The sequence below is a fragment of the Colletes latitarsis genome, chromosome 11 (genome assembly GCF_051014445.1).
Source record: "Colletes latitarsis isolate SP2378_abdomen chromosome 11, iyColLati1, whole genome shotgun sequence".
NCBI lineage: Eukaryota > Metazoa > Arthropoda > Insecta > Hymenoptera > Colletidae > Colletes > Colletes latitarsis.
In genome coordinates, this window is record NC_135144.1 from 14029424 (window position 1) to 14045480 (window position 16057).

The 16057-nt window shown below is 34.7% G+C and overlaps 2 protein-coding genes across 5 annotated transcripts in view; both read right to left on the minus strand.

The window, feature by feature from the left end:
• Positions 1-2303, minus strand: part of LOC143347395 (lateral signaling target protein 2 homolog) — a 45230-nt gene extending 42927 nt beyond the window's left edge. For both annotated transcript variants that reach the window (XM_076776509.1, XM_076776508.1), the window contains exon 1: positions 1999-2303. In XM_076776509.1, the coding sequence (XP_076632624.1) occupies positions 1999-2034 (36 nt within the window). In that variant the 5' untranslated portion in view covers positions 2035-2303. The remainder of the gene's footprint in view (positions 1-1998) is intronic.
• An 857-nt stretch (positions 2304-3160) lies between these two features.
• Positions 3161-16057, minus strand: part of LOC143348654 (uncharacterized) — a 53481-nt gene continuing 40584 nt past the window's right edge. Inside the window, exons 4-9 of one of the 3 annotated variants that reach the window (XR_013080809.1) lie at positions 14110-14405; positions 9255-9553; positions 8358-8541; positions 7583-7761; positions 5687-7240; positions 3161-5652 (exon numbers count right to left, since the gene is read on the minus strand). Coding sequence is in view for 2 of the 3 variants with exons in the window: in XM_076779205.1 (XP_076635320.1) it covers positions 6790-7240; positions 7583-7761; positions 8358-8541; positions 9255-9553; positions 14110-14405 (1409 nt within the window). In the remaining variant the exon portion in view is untranslated. Of the gene's footprint in view, positions 7241-7582; positions 7762-8357; positions 8542-9254; positions 9554-14109; positions 14406-16057 lie in introns of all 3 variants that reach the window. The other 2 variants (XM_076779206.1, XM_076779205.1) reach the window with 2 other exon arrangements.

Genomic DNA, 16057 nt, shown 5'->3' on the forward strand with positions numbered 1-16057 from the left:
AGTACATACTAAGGTTATGTTAGTATAAACAGTTAAAACGTAATTGTTACTTGTACAATATCGTATAATAAACAGAAGGTTACTACCTATCTCAAGATGTCAAGACATATTATCTTAAACATTACAAATAAATTGCTATATGTTGACCTTATTGGTTGTTTATTATTCGAATACAATCTTTAGTATTTGTTCATTCGAGAGTGTTAGTTCCTCTACGCTGGCGTTTAAAATGAAACAACCCTATCCGGGAACAAATCTACATAAATTACATATCGGTGTTACAGCGATCTACCAAGCTCGGTTTCTATATTTAGAAATATATTTTCTATCTGCACGATTCTCGAAATAAACTAGATATCGTTCGTTCACAGTAAAAATAAATAATAATTCTTTTGGCATTTAAAAGATCATATAGAACGAGTATTTTTTAGAATAATAAGCCAAAAAGAATAAATATTTCCCAGAATAATTGTAGTACATAAAAATATAATTTTCAATTACACTGCTTGCATCAAATCATAACCAAATAGAATTTAAAGTTATCTCGAAATTAACTTCATACGAATTTTAATATTCTTTTATTGGCAGATTTCCAGGCAACCGAAATGGTAAATTAATGAAAAAACATTTTTGCTCATGACAGCTCGTTCAACATGGTCATGTGACGCCATGTATGTCAGCTCGAACGATCTAGGAACTATGTACGCGCACAAAATGTGTCATTAGATACTAATCGCTGGGAATCGGTTCGGTGGGAAGAACGAGCGACACGTTTCATCGTGCTGCATCATTTCCCGACTCATAAAGCAAACGCGACAGTGGTCGAAGTTATGAGGAAGCAACATCGAAACAGTCGGAATGTCTATTTTGCTTTCGCGTTTTCACACTCGCGACGTATCATCAAACACCAATGACAAAATGTTCGTAGAAGGGGGGCAGAAAATCTTTTCCTGATACGTGCTAAGAATATCCGACACCGACGAATATTCAACACAATAGAATCGCACGATACATGAATTAACGAGCGAAACGTGTTGCTAAACGTAGTTGTTGAACCTTCCATAAAAAGGGGTGTCATCTTGATTTTCTAAAACTTATTGTTACTTGGAACCTGACTATTCGACATTGAGGTTAAGCGTCAGATTCCAGAATCGAGTAACATTAGATGTAGGTCATCGGTAATGAAAGAGAAAGTGTCGTAGCAAATAGAAAACAAGTTCAGAAACTGTTGTTATTCAATCGTGAAAGGGAAAATACCGTAGAATTAAAAATATTCTTGACGTATGTGTTACATTGTAATTGAGGATTACGGAACAAAGGCGTTTTTATTTCTTTGAGATCCTGATGGATTTAATAAATTTCCGGGAAAAAAATAAACACGGAGATCGTTATATTTATTCTTCCGACGTGAAGACAACCTAACGAGACAATCGGTTTATCAATGTCTCTCTGCAGTGCTTTCGTAACAAGAGAAACAAAATTTGTCCGGAATCAGAACCAATCGGAACAGTCTTTGTTACACTGTGCTGTTGCGAGATTAAAAACCACCAGGTCGTATTGCATATCAGCTGATTAGGTCGCGCACACACACCATGGTCGTTACTTGCAATTTCAATCGGTAAAGACTTCTTTGTATGCGGCGATCGCTGTAAATTGTGAAAAGCAGGGAAACGTGAAACCGTAAACAAGGACGACATGCAGCCGTGCACGTATCAATGAAGTACGGGTACGTATATCACGCAGGTGTAACATGTCGCCCGAAGCACCTCGGGGCTATCGTGCGAATTTTCACGAAACAGGTGGCAACAGCGCGCAGGTCCAAGAGACGGGCCGAGGGGCGAGGAAAAAAGAACGAGCGCACGCGTTCGATCAGCTAAGCCACACGATGAGAAACGCACGGAGACGGTGAAAGAGAGACGGAGAGGCGCGATAAAGACCAGATGCGGAAAGAAAGACGGAAATTGGGACGGCAATACGATAGAACGGTACGGTGCTCACCTTAGGTCTGTAGAACCATTTTCTGATAGACTCCATCGCGGGGCCGTCGAGGATGTCGGCAGGCTCACGGGCGAGTCGTCACTGCGCCTTTTGCAGCCAGAGCACTTGCGACATAGTGAAACGTGCCACTGCGACCTTAGTAGAAACCGTCACACCACGAGACACCACTAGTCGATCGCATACGAAACGTAGTTCTTTCGTCAAGTAGTATCACAGTTAAACGTACGACCATCGACGATTTTGCTCGGTCCACGCATCCGAAACTGAGCATGAAACGTGAATCGCGCGTCCGTACGACTGACTGACGATTCCAGACTGCAAAGGCGCAGCTCGGTGTTGCGCATGCGTCCACGCGGCATCATGGTCGACATGACGTACGGGAGGTTGAACGACACTGCCATCTGCACCGCGTTCAAATTCGTAAAGTTGCTTCGACGTTCTTGGTATCAACAATAATGGTAAATGATCAATGAATGTTGTATGACTCTTTTAAATGCTTTCAAATATCAACTTGATATACTTTGCACGAGAGTACAAGAGAAATATTTCAATTTTCCTGCACGAAATAAATAGGCACTGCAATTTTCAAAGATTTGAGAACAAAAAATTAACAGTATTGTCATTGTGAGAATTGCTTCAGTTGAGATAACGAAAACACGATTTTGTTTTAACTATATGTCATTATAGTATGCAATTACCGTATTCTAAACTCGGTCATATAAATAATTCCTATATTTTGAATTAAACCTTACATAACATTGATTTGGAACAAAGTTAACACGTTCATTGCAAAGATTCTTTGTATGGATTTTAATATTTGTCGGTACGAATCAAACACAACATCTACAAGACTTTCATATCCGATGATATGGAGCGCGTAGAAATGTAAACTTTTCAGTAATATTTCATAAATTTTGAAGAAAATAATGGGAATTTTCCTGATATGATTTTCGTATTATTAATAATATTCTACTTCGCGATCGAATAAAATTTCAAAATGATAGATCTCAAAACAATAGCTATTTTAAAAACTTGAATGAAAAATAAAATTGTATAAAATTTCGAGCAACTCGATTTCAATGATTTATATCTAAGAAAATTTACGTTATCTGTAAATATTAAGAATCATATAAATATAGGGTAAAAAATAAAATTACCAATAATACACAGAAGGAATTTAATAATATTATCTCGAAATTTAACATATTTTCATCTACGTGACTAGATTATAAAAAAAGCAATTAAAAATGTATGACTTTAACAATGTTAAATATTATGGATCACAAATTATGCACATACATAAGTTCCATATTTTAAGTATACATTTGGATTTAAAATTACAAAATAGATTCCAACAAATCTACTTAATATTAAAATTGTCTAAGCCTCGAGTCGATAAGATAATAAACGCAACGAATTCTAATATACAAGTACATCGATCACATAAACTATGACTTAAAACAAACTGCAGCATCGTGTTATACAAATTCCTTCAATAAAATTAACAAGTGTCATTGATGAAAAACATAATTCTATTAACGAAAATTGTAATGAAAACTTACGCTACCCTTTTACTTCTTGAGATTTATCTACACACGTTAAAGAAATGGAATGTATATTTCTACCATAATGAATAACAATAAGTTTTTACATCTACAGAAGGATTCAAATACAGATTAATTTGAAACACATTGAAACGAGTGCTATTTCCAACAAATTTATTGGTCTTAAATCTTAATAGAGTAGAAATAGAACACCCCTTGTGCTTGTACTCTCAAGAAGTAATGTATAATTGTAGTTTAGTTGCTTTGCTTAAAACTTTTTGAAAATAATATTGAGAATATTCAATATCTTATTTCCCGAATCCTCTAACGCTTCTAACTTTTAACTAGATTTTAGAATTTAGTATTTAATAATAAAATTATCAACCAAAATATAAAGTTCTATTACTAGTAAAAATATATCATGAATTTTTTATTATGTTACAAAGAGTTTAATTTTGGAAATAGACTTTCATGTAACTAAATGCCATTGAACATTATTAAATATACACATATTGAGTGGCACCACGGCCCAAAAAGTTATAAGCAAAATACTTCTTGTAAACATATGTATCCTATACTCAGTTTTGTGCAATAACACTTTACGACTGGCTGCCAATGCAGTCTTCACAATTTCGGTTACACCCCTCGTATATTTTTCTCAAAAACTGTAAGTGTTACCATAAATATTGGTTATGTAACTACAGAAACATCTAGTATTCGATACAAGCATCACTATACCTTTGCTTGAAAAATGCAAGATTTTATAGTTTGACAACTTAGAAAAGATCCCTGCAATGGGAGAATCCAGTCTCTTCTCCAATCAGGTGTTCCCATTGACTTAGTTTACCCTTTAGTCCCTTGACAGTGGCATTACTATTCCAGTTTGAATTTCACAACCTGAGATTTGTTTTTTTTTTTATACTAAATTTATGTCATATGTTGATGATGTTAAAGAATTAAATACTGCAAAATATCAGCCTCCCGGTTCAAACGATTTTCCAGACATTAAATTTTAAAATCTATGTTCCTTAGCAACTCTACGTTCGGTCCTTGTCACCTTTTTCAAGTCTTAATTCTTTTAAACAGTGTCGGATGACTAACGATCACTAAAACACTTATTCTACTTATTTGCTAGTATCAGATGACACCTGATAGATACGCAATTCTATGTCTCGTTCCTATCTCTACCTCTATTATGCTAAGACAACTTTCACAAGGATCTTGTCTAAATTGTCGAGCTATACTATATGTATAAGTAGTAATTTCAACTCTTTTGCTTTTAATTGTAATGCACTACCACGTCTCACGTACAATCTATGCGAACTCACTATTTATCTAAAACATCTATATCACTTGAAATGAGAGTAGTTGAGTAACTTCTTCTTGTATTATATTACACAAATTCTTTTTTTTTCCGTTTCGTTAAAATACTTGAATCACATAAGTAACAATTTGTCCATTACAAACATTCAAAGTCATAATATACTTTTAATAGATTGCCACACAGTAGGTAAATTATTTCAAGTAGTATGATCTAGAAAGTATCACCTAAAGTAAGAAACATTTAAGTGAATTATCCGTATTATTGCACGGCGAAGTATGTCAGGAAACATTTTAAGCGGTAAATGAATAATACGTTTTCTTAAAAATTATAAGCTTTCATATCTACGATGTATTGTTTTAGCGATTGTATTCAATTTAAATGTTCTAAAATATACGATACAAATTTAAGTATCCTTTTAATACTTAAATAATAATATTAAATTTTATAAAATACACAGGATTTTAATTAAACTTGTTAATAAACTATTGAACATATGTAAAAATGTATGTATAAAACAATCGGAATAAATTTATTACGAAAATAATATTTTCGCATTTTCGAGGCAAAGTAAATACTTAAAACGAATAACGTATGGAGTATACACAAATATTCATTCGATATTTAATATTCAACTAAATTTGTTCGTCAAATTCGTAAAATTACTCTTAAATGTTAATAAAGGCAGTAAGTAAAATTGTTTAATTCATACGATAATTTTCAAAATTACGAAGAATTTTAGGTACATTATATTTAAAAATCATTTCGCAACAATTGAACGCAATTTGACTTAACAAGATTTATAAAACGTGAAAATATTAACGTGAAAATTTTTTTAAATTCCTTATAGAAATTCCATTAGCGAACATTTTTACAGAGAAAAATTCTTAAAATTCAGTAAATCACATCTGTTCTCCTTTGTACCAGTAATGTTTGTATTCCTAAAATACATCTCAATACGCATTAATACAATTATCTAGAATCAGGAAAAACATTACTGAAATTGTACTAACACTACTGTGGTAAGAACTCTATTGAAAACACAGCATGTTATTCCGTACTGTTAGACGAAACTCCAACTTTTGATGTAACTGCAACACTATCGTATCAATTGAAACGATCTTCAGTTGGCATTTAACAACATTAAATCACTCGTTTAAAGACAATATTGCTTAAAGTTTGAAATGCATATTTGAGAAACGAAGAAGCAAAATAAATATCTCTGCCTCGATGCAAAAACCATACAAATGCTACGTGTTTGTGGACATCTTCGCGGAGTAGGCTACAACGATAAAATTTGGCAACAACTAATGCACGACTTAATTTACAATTTAAGCAAAACATCGTAATAAACTTCGAATTTTGTATACGTAACTTTTTTCATGATAAATATACCACGAACGCAAGTAATAATTGATCTGTGTATTATAGACTCATTGTAAATTTAATAAAATTACTATATAATAGTCAAATTTTTCATTAAAAAAAAAAACAAAATTTTTAAACAGACAAAACGTCACACGACTGTATATATGAGAATATTAGACAATTTTTCTGCCTACTGATTGTATGTACAAATTTCGACATAAACGTATTCACAGAAGTAATGAATTTGACATCGAACTTTTTCAGTAACAATTTAATACTAAAGTGTATAGAAAGAAATGTATAGAAAGGTATAAAAGTAGATGGCACTTGGTCATTTGAAGTTAAAAAAGATCATAAATTAAGATGCTACCCGTCGTAGCATTAGTAACTCAAGAAAGCAGGAAAAAGATAATTAACTAACAAACTTAAAACTTACGGGTCATAGGTTTCTGAAATGCATAAAAAATATCGTTAACAAGATGAGAAACTACATTCGTTGACTTGAATGCGTGTTAGTGAAATATGAAACATCGATTGTCCTCTTCGCAACCTCGTTGTTTAACTATAACCAAACTGCACTTTTCTACACTGACAGAGCCATTTTATGATACGAGCGTTCCGCTCAACGATACTCGGCGGATCACTGACCTTCTCGTTACAATCTTCGTTGCTCATGCCAACGCTGCAATTATTGTTCTGCCATTGGCTGCTCTGACTCGTTTGGTTGTTTCCAACCCAAGAATAAAGACCTAACGCCGAATCGACGGAGCTAACGCTATCAAAAAATACAGGAGACGACGTCTTTGAATCTGGTTCCGCGATACACTGATAATTATCTGTATCGAGACCTAAGCGATCGAAGAAGTTCTCCAGTTGAGTTATTGACCGAGGAGGTCGAGCAGGCACTTTGTTGGATCGACCATTGTCTTGGCGCCAGTAACGATCACTGATATCTGACTTTGATCTCAAAATTGGTCGACCGCGGCCTTCTTTCCAGCCTTCGGAAAACCTAATAGAACAATTCAAATTATTGTTTAATTTCTTTCAAAAGAATATCAACTGACTACTCAGGGCGTTTATATCCCATTGTTTCTCGTACATAGAAAAATTTCTCTCGATGGAAAATCGTTGATAAACACTTAAGAAACAAATATACACGTATACGTAATATACACTTAAGAAAAAAATACAACGACGAGTTTCATTGCACAGAAATATTTAAATTATCGCGAACAAGCTCACTGTTTACAAGTTTGTGTTACAAGTTTATTGTTCTACATTTTCAATTAATTTTTGGATAAGGAATGATCGCCACAGCTTCTTCGGTTGCACTAACGCTCTATATACGTACCTTGAATTGCATGTCGGACTATAATCCGTTTGACTGTTGCTACTTTCGGAATCGGGACTGTAATGTCTTGCAACGGAAGGTGGGGTACCGTTAACGTAACTACCGCCTTTCGAACGTTCTTTCTCCGTCGAGTGTTGAGTAGATGCACCACTGTCACGCCGTATATGACTCCAACAATCCTAAAGAGAACGTTACAGTAAATAAATACTGCGGTCTCCGCCACGAGAACGGTGGCAAACCATTTTATGCGAGTAACATGATTCAAAAATACAGAGCTTTCCAATAAGAGCGATAGAACAGTTATCATAGCCGCTATATTTGAATACAGCCATGCTTTATAAATCATCAGAGAGCTGACAGAGTTTGGGTTTTTGCCAAAAGAATGAAGCAAAATTGTTCATAAGCAAATTGTCGAATTTGGGGAGATGTTAATTCTCCAGTCTTGCACTCAAAAGTTACCGTGTGGTGCAGATTTTTGGCTGGTAGAGATATTCACTCTTGTCTTTTTTCAATACAAAGATGTGACTGTGACTATGTTCATCTTTTAACAAATTTTATAATGCAATTAAAGTAAGAACGTATTGGTATTTTAGATGTGCATAAAGCTTTTTGAAAATATTTTCACAGTTATGGAGATATCGACAGGCTCTTGTGGGGCAGGCTATACATCAACTACTACAACAGACTACAACAGACTGATCCACCACAATTATTAGGAAAGATTATAGGTTCGCCACACCTGCAATTATGCGATAGATTTATATGTAACTCGTACTTGTATTATTGGCGGTGGTTCGCTACGGTGTGTACAGTGCCCGGACGAGCCACCAGAATCCCTTGCAGTTGCCCCGTGGCTCAGTTTACTAGAACCTGAGGACTTGTACGTTCGACCACCGGATGACAATACGCTGCTGGCGTCGCCGCCGCCAGATCCTAAGGAGCGTCTAATATGCCTGGAACTGAAATAACCAAAACTCATATACACGATGCTCCGTAATGAGTGGTACAATTGAAACGGGAATGCTTTTGTCGCATTACGAAGATTGTCACCAAATACAGACAAGAGATAATAAAAACTACACAAGATGTTCGGGGAAAAATTTTAATGGAAGATTCTACAGGGCAAAATAAGACGAAAATCAAGAATAGTAATTTGTTAATTGAGGCTTCGTTTAAAAGTTATCAACGTTTAAAGTTCCGCCTGCAGATACGCAATCTGCGTACAGCTGCGTGCGCACGATAGTGGTTCTCACTCAGAAAACTCTAAGGCTGTCGATACGTCAGTGAGTAGAGTCTCTCATGCTGAGTGAGAACCACTATCGCATGCACGCAGATTGCCGTTCTACAGACGGAACTTTAAACGTTAATAACTTTGTAACGGAGCCTCGATCAACAAATTTGTATTCTTGATTTTCGTCTTATTTTGGTCTCTAGAATCTCCCATTAAAATTAACAGTGCTGTTAAACCATATTCTCTTAAACAATATTTTGGTATCGATGCGTCTTCGAACCTCAGATGAAACTATAGTCTACCCCTAACAGTGTGTAGCATTTGTTAGTCTCGAACAATGTTAACTGTAAAATTCTAGACCATAAGAGCATCGAGAATCTTGAAATATTTCGAACATTACGAGATTATAATTTCCGAGATGCGTGAAAACATTCCGAATACCTGCGGTAACAGACAGAGTCTCGCTTGAAACTGTGCTCCGAATAGTCTGAACTAGTTTCACAATCCGGGCAATTGTTCGAGGATTGATGGTGCGCCGACGGTTTGGACGACTTCGTCGACGCGCGGGGCGACAGCGACGCTCGTCGTCGTGTGCTCGTATGAAGGTCGGGCAAAGATTTGTGGCAAACCGTGTTTTCCACCGACTGGGAGCTGGTCGATTTTCTCGTCGCCCTTCCGGACGTGTGGGAGTGCGAATTGCTGCGGCCGAATTTGAAGCGAGCATCTTGCTGCAAACAGCGCTGCGAAAATAAATTACCAGTAATCAATTAATATTTACTATTCTAGTAAAGAATAGTTAAATTATAGAAAAATATTAAGGCACTACCCTAAAACCCAATAGTTCAAGAACTGTACCACCTTAAAAGGAATTTCGTTACTTTTGATTTTTGTTAGTTTTGTTTGCACGCGGAATCGATCCTTGGAAAATTACGCGATAGCACGAACGATAAACATAAATTTCAATGAACAAACGTTTCAACTGTATCCATCCTGGTGCGAGAAATTGTAATCAACATGTTGACATAGTGGTCACCGGTGACCGACGTTTTGAATGTATAATTTTTCTTTGAAACACTTGCAACGACTGAACCCTAATACTTGTACGTTTTTGATCAATGTTATTTTCATTAAAAATGTTATAAAAGAATAAGTGCGTCGTTCGATGATCAAATATTCTCGTTTTTCTCACAAGAATTTTGATAAATATTAGAAACATCTTGACAGTAAACGTGTTGATAGTTACAGAGAAATTGTTACTCGGCTATACGGTCGCTTTTAAATGACAATTGATTATTAATAATAGGATTAAAACAGAATTTGAAAATGTACAGGATTATGGAAGATTAACACAAATAATTTAAGCCACTTTCATTAAGAGCATAAAGTCAGAATAAAATCTTTGATCTATGAAATAAAACTGAAAATGAAATGTAAAACCGTGGATTATACTCTTAAAATAAAAAAAAAAAATGGCGGACTATTTGGCACACGTGAAGCGCGAATGGCCATTTGAGTATTGTTGTTCGTCATTTCCGAATTGCGGTGAATTTGGTTTCTAGCACATGGAATACTAAATTGCACAGACAGCTATTTAGAATTACAAATTGAATGTTAACACGTTTATGTACCACCAATTAGTAAACCGTCCGCCACAAGCTACTCGAAAAGACTAGAAAGGAAGGGGTCAGAAAATCTTAGAAATACGTTATTTTCTTCTGATGATAATTAAAAATTTATTGACCACCCCTGGGAAAAATTTTAATGGAGGATTCTAGAGGCCAAAATAAGACGAAAATCAAGAATACCAATTTGTCGATGGAGGCTTCCTTAAAAAGTTATTAACGTTTAAAGTTCCGCTCGTACTGAATTTTTTTCTCGAAAATGCGCAAGATTTCGGAGGTATGTCTATTCACCAAAAATTATTGATGAATTGACCCTCGCAGCTAACAATATTTTTTTAAGAACGATTTGAAATATTTTAATTTCGTTGAAAAATTTCACACCTTCTCGAATTTTTTTCTCGAAACTGAGTAGGATTTCGGGGTTATGTCTGTTAACCAAAAATGCTTGTAATTGACCTCTGCAACTAAATATAATTTTTTTAGTATGATTTGAAATTTTTTAATTTCGTCCAAAAATTTCACACCTTCTCGAATTTTTTTCTAGAAAGTGGGTAGGATTTCAGGGTTATGTCTATTCACCAAAAATGATTGTAATTGACCCCCACAACCAAAAATAATTTTTTCAGAACGATTTGGAATTTTTGAATTTAATTGTTAGTAACTTTTTAACGAAGCCTCCATCAACAAATTGGTATTCTTGATTTTCGTCTTATTTTGGCCTTTTTACTATATTTTATAGTATGTGAATTTATGCACGATACGTTATCTCAAAAGGGATTGAAATAAATAGAAAAGTATTGTCGTTTCTGTGATTTTAGGTTTGTAAAAGAAATTTGTTGCTACGAGCATTACAAGTTCCGTAACAATTTCAATCGATTATACTAAGCACGTATTACATACAGCGGTGGAATATGTTGCGTCTTCCGCGTTAAACTCGCAAACAAGCGTACGTACAACTTCCGGTTCCCAACTCAGTTTCCTCTATAGCATCGTGACAGTTACGATTCACCACCAGCAAGTATTTACACGGCCATTCACTGATACGCCTAAGTAACACGTGTTTAATACAGCACGACAGTAATAAATTACAAAAGAGTGAAACTAAATTGTATAATCTTTTCCTGTAGAAAAACCTATGCATAATTGATATATTTATAGGCATGGCAACTGACGTGGTAATCAACGCGTTAATAGTTGCGGAGAAATTGTTTTTTGTCTAACTATTGCTTTTAAACGACAATTGATAATCAATGATAGGATTAAAACAGAATTTTTGAAAATGTACAGTATTATAGAAGATCAACGCAAACAATTTGTTTCGTGAGCAACTTTCATTAAGAGCATAAAATCAAAATAAAATCATTAAGAACGGAATTGCCATTATTAACGGAGAAAATAGCATTGTCGGAATAAATTACGAAGACTTAATAAAAAATTTGTATAATATTAGTTAGTAAATTGAATCTTAAATGTTCCTGAAATTGGTTTGCATATTTTATGTATGAATATTTTCATTGAATGCTGTTCGGATATTAAATATATTTAGCCACAAAATTATTTCACTAAATAATCCTTAATCGTTCCCGACAGTGTATGCAAACACTATGTGCCTGAGAACGTAATAAACTTTAGCAACCACGAGGGACCACTAGAAAATTAATTATGAGAAAATATTTCAAAGGAAAGTAGAGCAATAATCCAAGTAAAGTTACGAGCGAAACAATGCTTGTTCTTTTTAATTGTTAAACTTGATTAAAATTCTTCACAAAAATAATGTTTCTTCTTTACAAAAAGAAACTTAAAACTTAGCTATATTATCTACTCTATAAATGTTATTAGCGATGTAATCGTTACGTTTAATCGATTAGTAATTTTGGTTTCCTTGATGAATTTGAGTAGGTTCTGTATTTTATTATTACTAAGACTAATCTTTAGTGTATTCTCCAGTTTATGTCTCTCGCGTATAGCATTATATGCCAAGAGGTAGAACCAATGTAGGACCAACCTCACTATTGTTGGAGTTATGGTCATTTGAATATTGGACCACTTTTATGGGGATTTTCCACTTTACGGGATTAAGGAACCACTTTTCCAACATTCCCAGAATTTTTAAATATTCTTCAACAAAATACGCGTTGTTTGCATTTTTAAGCATTAAAATCCTTCAATCCGTTCAGGAGTTATGACATTTTAAAGATTTAGATGAAATTTTGGAGCGACATTTCTGGCCTGAAATTATATTTTCGGTAAGGAATTTTTTTCTCGAAAATGGTTAGAATTTCGTACATATGTCTATTCACCAAAAATGATTGTAATTGATCCCTGCAACTAAAAATAATTTTTTCAGAAAGATGTGAAATTTTTTTTTTTCGTCGAAAAATTTAGGCACCTACCTGTCGATTTTTCTTAAAAATTCGTTTTTTATTTTTAGTAATTTTATTTGCCGCACTATAGAAAAGTTGTCTAATACTTTTTTGTAGGTACCCATGAGCTCTACTTCAGAAAAAAGTTTCATTGAAATATAATCACTATTGTAGCAGTTATGGCTGTTTGAAAATTGGACCATTTTTATTGTGTTTTTTGCATTTTACGGGGTGAAGGAGCAACTTTTCGAATATTTTTAGAATTTCTACATATTGTACACTAAAATACGCGTAGTTTGCTTTTTTAAACATTAAAATCGTCCAATCCGTTCAGAAGTTATGACGTTTTAAAAATTCGCATGAAAATTCGGGGAAGCTTTTCTGGCCAAAAATTATATTTTCGGTAAACAATTTTTTTCTCGAAACTGAGTAGGATTTCGATAGTATGTCTGTTGACCAAAAATGCTTGCAATTGACCCCTGCAACTAAAAATAATTTTTCCAAGACAATTCGAAAGTCTTTTTTTTTCACTCAAAACTTTCAGCATTTACTCGAATTTTTTTCTCGAAAGTGTGTAGGATTTCGGGGGTATGTATAATGACCAAAAATGATTGTAATTGACTTCTGCAACCGAAAATAATTTTTCGAAGAAGTTTAATTGAAAAAAAAATAGTTCAGAATAGAGGAAACTAAAATTGTGTTATTTACATTGATATTCCATCTTTCCACGATTTTTAACATACATACATTATTACAATTTCTTCCTTTCACATAGAACAAACTATAGTTTCCAAATTCTACCAAATCTTCGACGAGGTTTAATTGGAAAGAATAAAGTTGATAATAGATGAAACTAAAATTGTATTATTTACATTAATATTCCATCTTTTCACGATTTTCAACATACTCTTATTATTACAATTTCTTTCTACCAAATCTTCGACGAGGTTTAATTGGAAAGAATAAAGTTGATAATAGATGAAACTAAAATTGTATTATTTACATTAATATTCCATCTTTTCACGATTTTCAACATACTCTTATTATTACAATTTCTTTCTACCAAATCTTCGACGAGGTTTAATTGGAAAGAATAAAGTTGATAATAGAGGAAAGTAAAATTGTATTATTTAAATTAATATTCCATCTTTCCACGATTTTCAACATGCTCGTATTATTACAATTTCTTCCTTTCGCATAGAACAAACTATAGTTTCCTGATTCTACCAAATCTTCGACGAGGTTTAATTGGAAAGAATAAAGTTGATAATAGAGGAAAGTAAAATTGTATTATTTATATTGATATTTCACCTTTCCACGATCCTCGTCGCGGAAATTGGGCGACAAGCTTCCGGGCGAGTATCGGAATTTCTCCTCCTGTGGAACGCCGTTCGATTGTATGACCACTTGTGCCGGTTTGTCAGGAAAAAAGACATTCTCTTTGCTATCGGTATTAAGCAGTCGACGTAATTTTGTCTGCAGCTGATCTCCGCCGGTGCTGCTTGGCGGCCCTGAAATCGTGCGTCGCTGCGGAACGGGAACCAGGCGTGGACTCTTCGGCGGCAGAGCGGGTGGCAGTGTTTGTTGAGGATTCAGAATACCGTCTGCTGTTAAACGAAACCCGAGTGTGCTTTAGAAATTTCCCCCACCATCTTCGACTCGTTATTCGGCGCAGTCTTAATCGGTCACTCGACCGGCAAACAAATGGAAATATGTACATAATACGCGTCTAGGTTCTCAACGCTTCCCCCTAAATTGATACGCGAAATAAAATTATTCGGTTCCGCCTGCAACAATCATCCTAATTTTGTCTGAATATTTCACTAACGAATTTCATTTCTCTTACCAAACTATTCGTCAGCGAATCGGTAGCGTTATAAACGATCGTTAAATATATTAGCTTTTCGAAGAATAAAATTTCCAACTCGAAACGATGCACTGTGAGTCGCCGGTTATCATAAATTTCGTTCAGGTGAAAAGATCGACGAATAAAAGGGGATATATCGTTACGCAACCGTGATTTACGCGGCGTAGAAACCAACATTAGATTAGGTTACGATAGAATACGAAGATTATGTATTACAGGAAAATGTAGTGTTACGTCAACGGTCAAACAACTTTGAATAAATTAACTACGTCGTTGATCGCGGAAATGTTAATTAGGATCAAATCAACCCTCGTTCTGCATCGTCGTGTCGAAATACTTCGAATCGATCTTTTGGAACTAACGCGTGTGGACGCAAGGATATCGAGTATCGCATTAATTAAAATTATGAAATCGGTTTCCAAATATTTCTTCTGGCAATCGATGTGAAAGAAAAGGTTCTCGACGATTCCTCTCGCGAAAGAATCACTTTCTTTCCGCGAATCTGTATCGTTCGGATCTCCCCGGTGCATCTATTTTGAACTCTTGACCTACGAAACTCTTTCCATCCCACAGATTCCTTACAACGGACTCTACACCTGTGCTGAACAAAACCGCCGATGGTAAACGATCCGATCGTTTCCTGTCGCGCGACTGAAACGGCAAAAGTATGTCGTTAAGACTACCACGACGGTCGACCGCAATGGTTTAAGTGAAAACGTATGATCATTTGATCCGTAGAAAATCAACTAGCATCGCAAGAACCTGAAATCGACGGGAATCGAGCCGTTCGATTTCTTTTCATTATCAACTCGGAAGGTCACAGGCTTGGACGAGCGCTTTTCAAATAGAATCCGACTTGAGGGGAATTTTTTGCGAATAAACCGTAACACCTTTCCGTAATTAACACGTTGACCCGCTAATGGTGGTCACCGGTGACCATATAATGTTTCTTTAAAGCATTTACAATGAACGAACCCTAATTCTTGTACGTTTTTAATCAACGTTATTTCCATTAGAAATGCAATAAAAGAATAAGTACGCCATTCAATGATTAAATATTCCTGTCTTTTTTCATAACAATTTCTGATAAATATTAAAAACATTTTTATAAATGGAAAACTGACGTGGCAGTCAACGTGTCAATAGTTGTAGAGAAATTGTTGCATTTGTTCTGGAAAAAGACAAAAACTATTTTTTTAATCTACATGAGTATAGCTAGAGAAATACGTAGGGGACTTTTTGAAACATTAATTTTTGTGCGACTGGCGAGCATTTAAAGTAAAAATGTCAAAATTAACTTATCGAAGATCCACTACGTATTTCTCTAGCTATACTCATGTAGATTAAAATTTTTTGTTTGCGTTATTGCGCCTCGTAAGAATGACTCCAGTG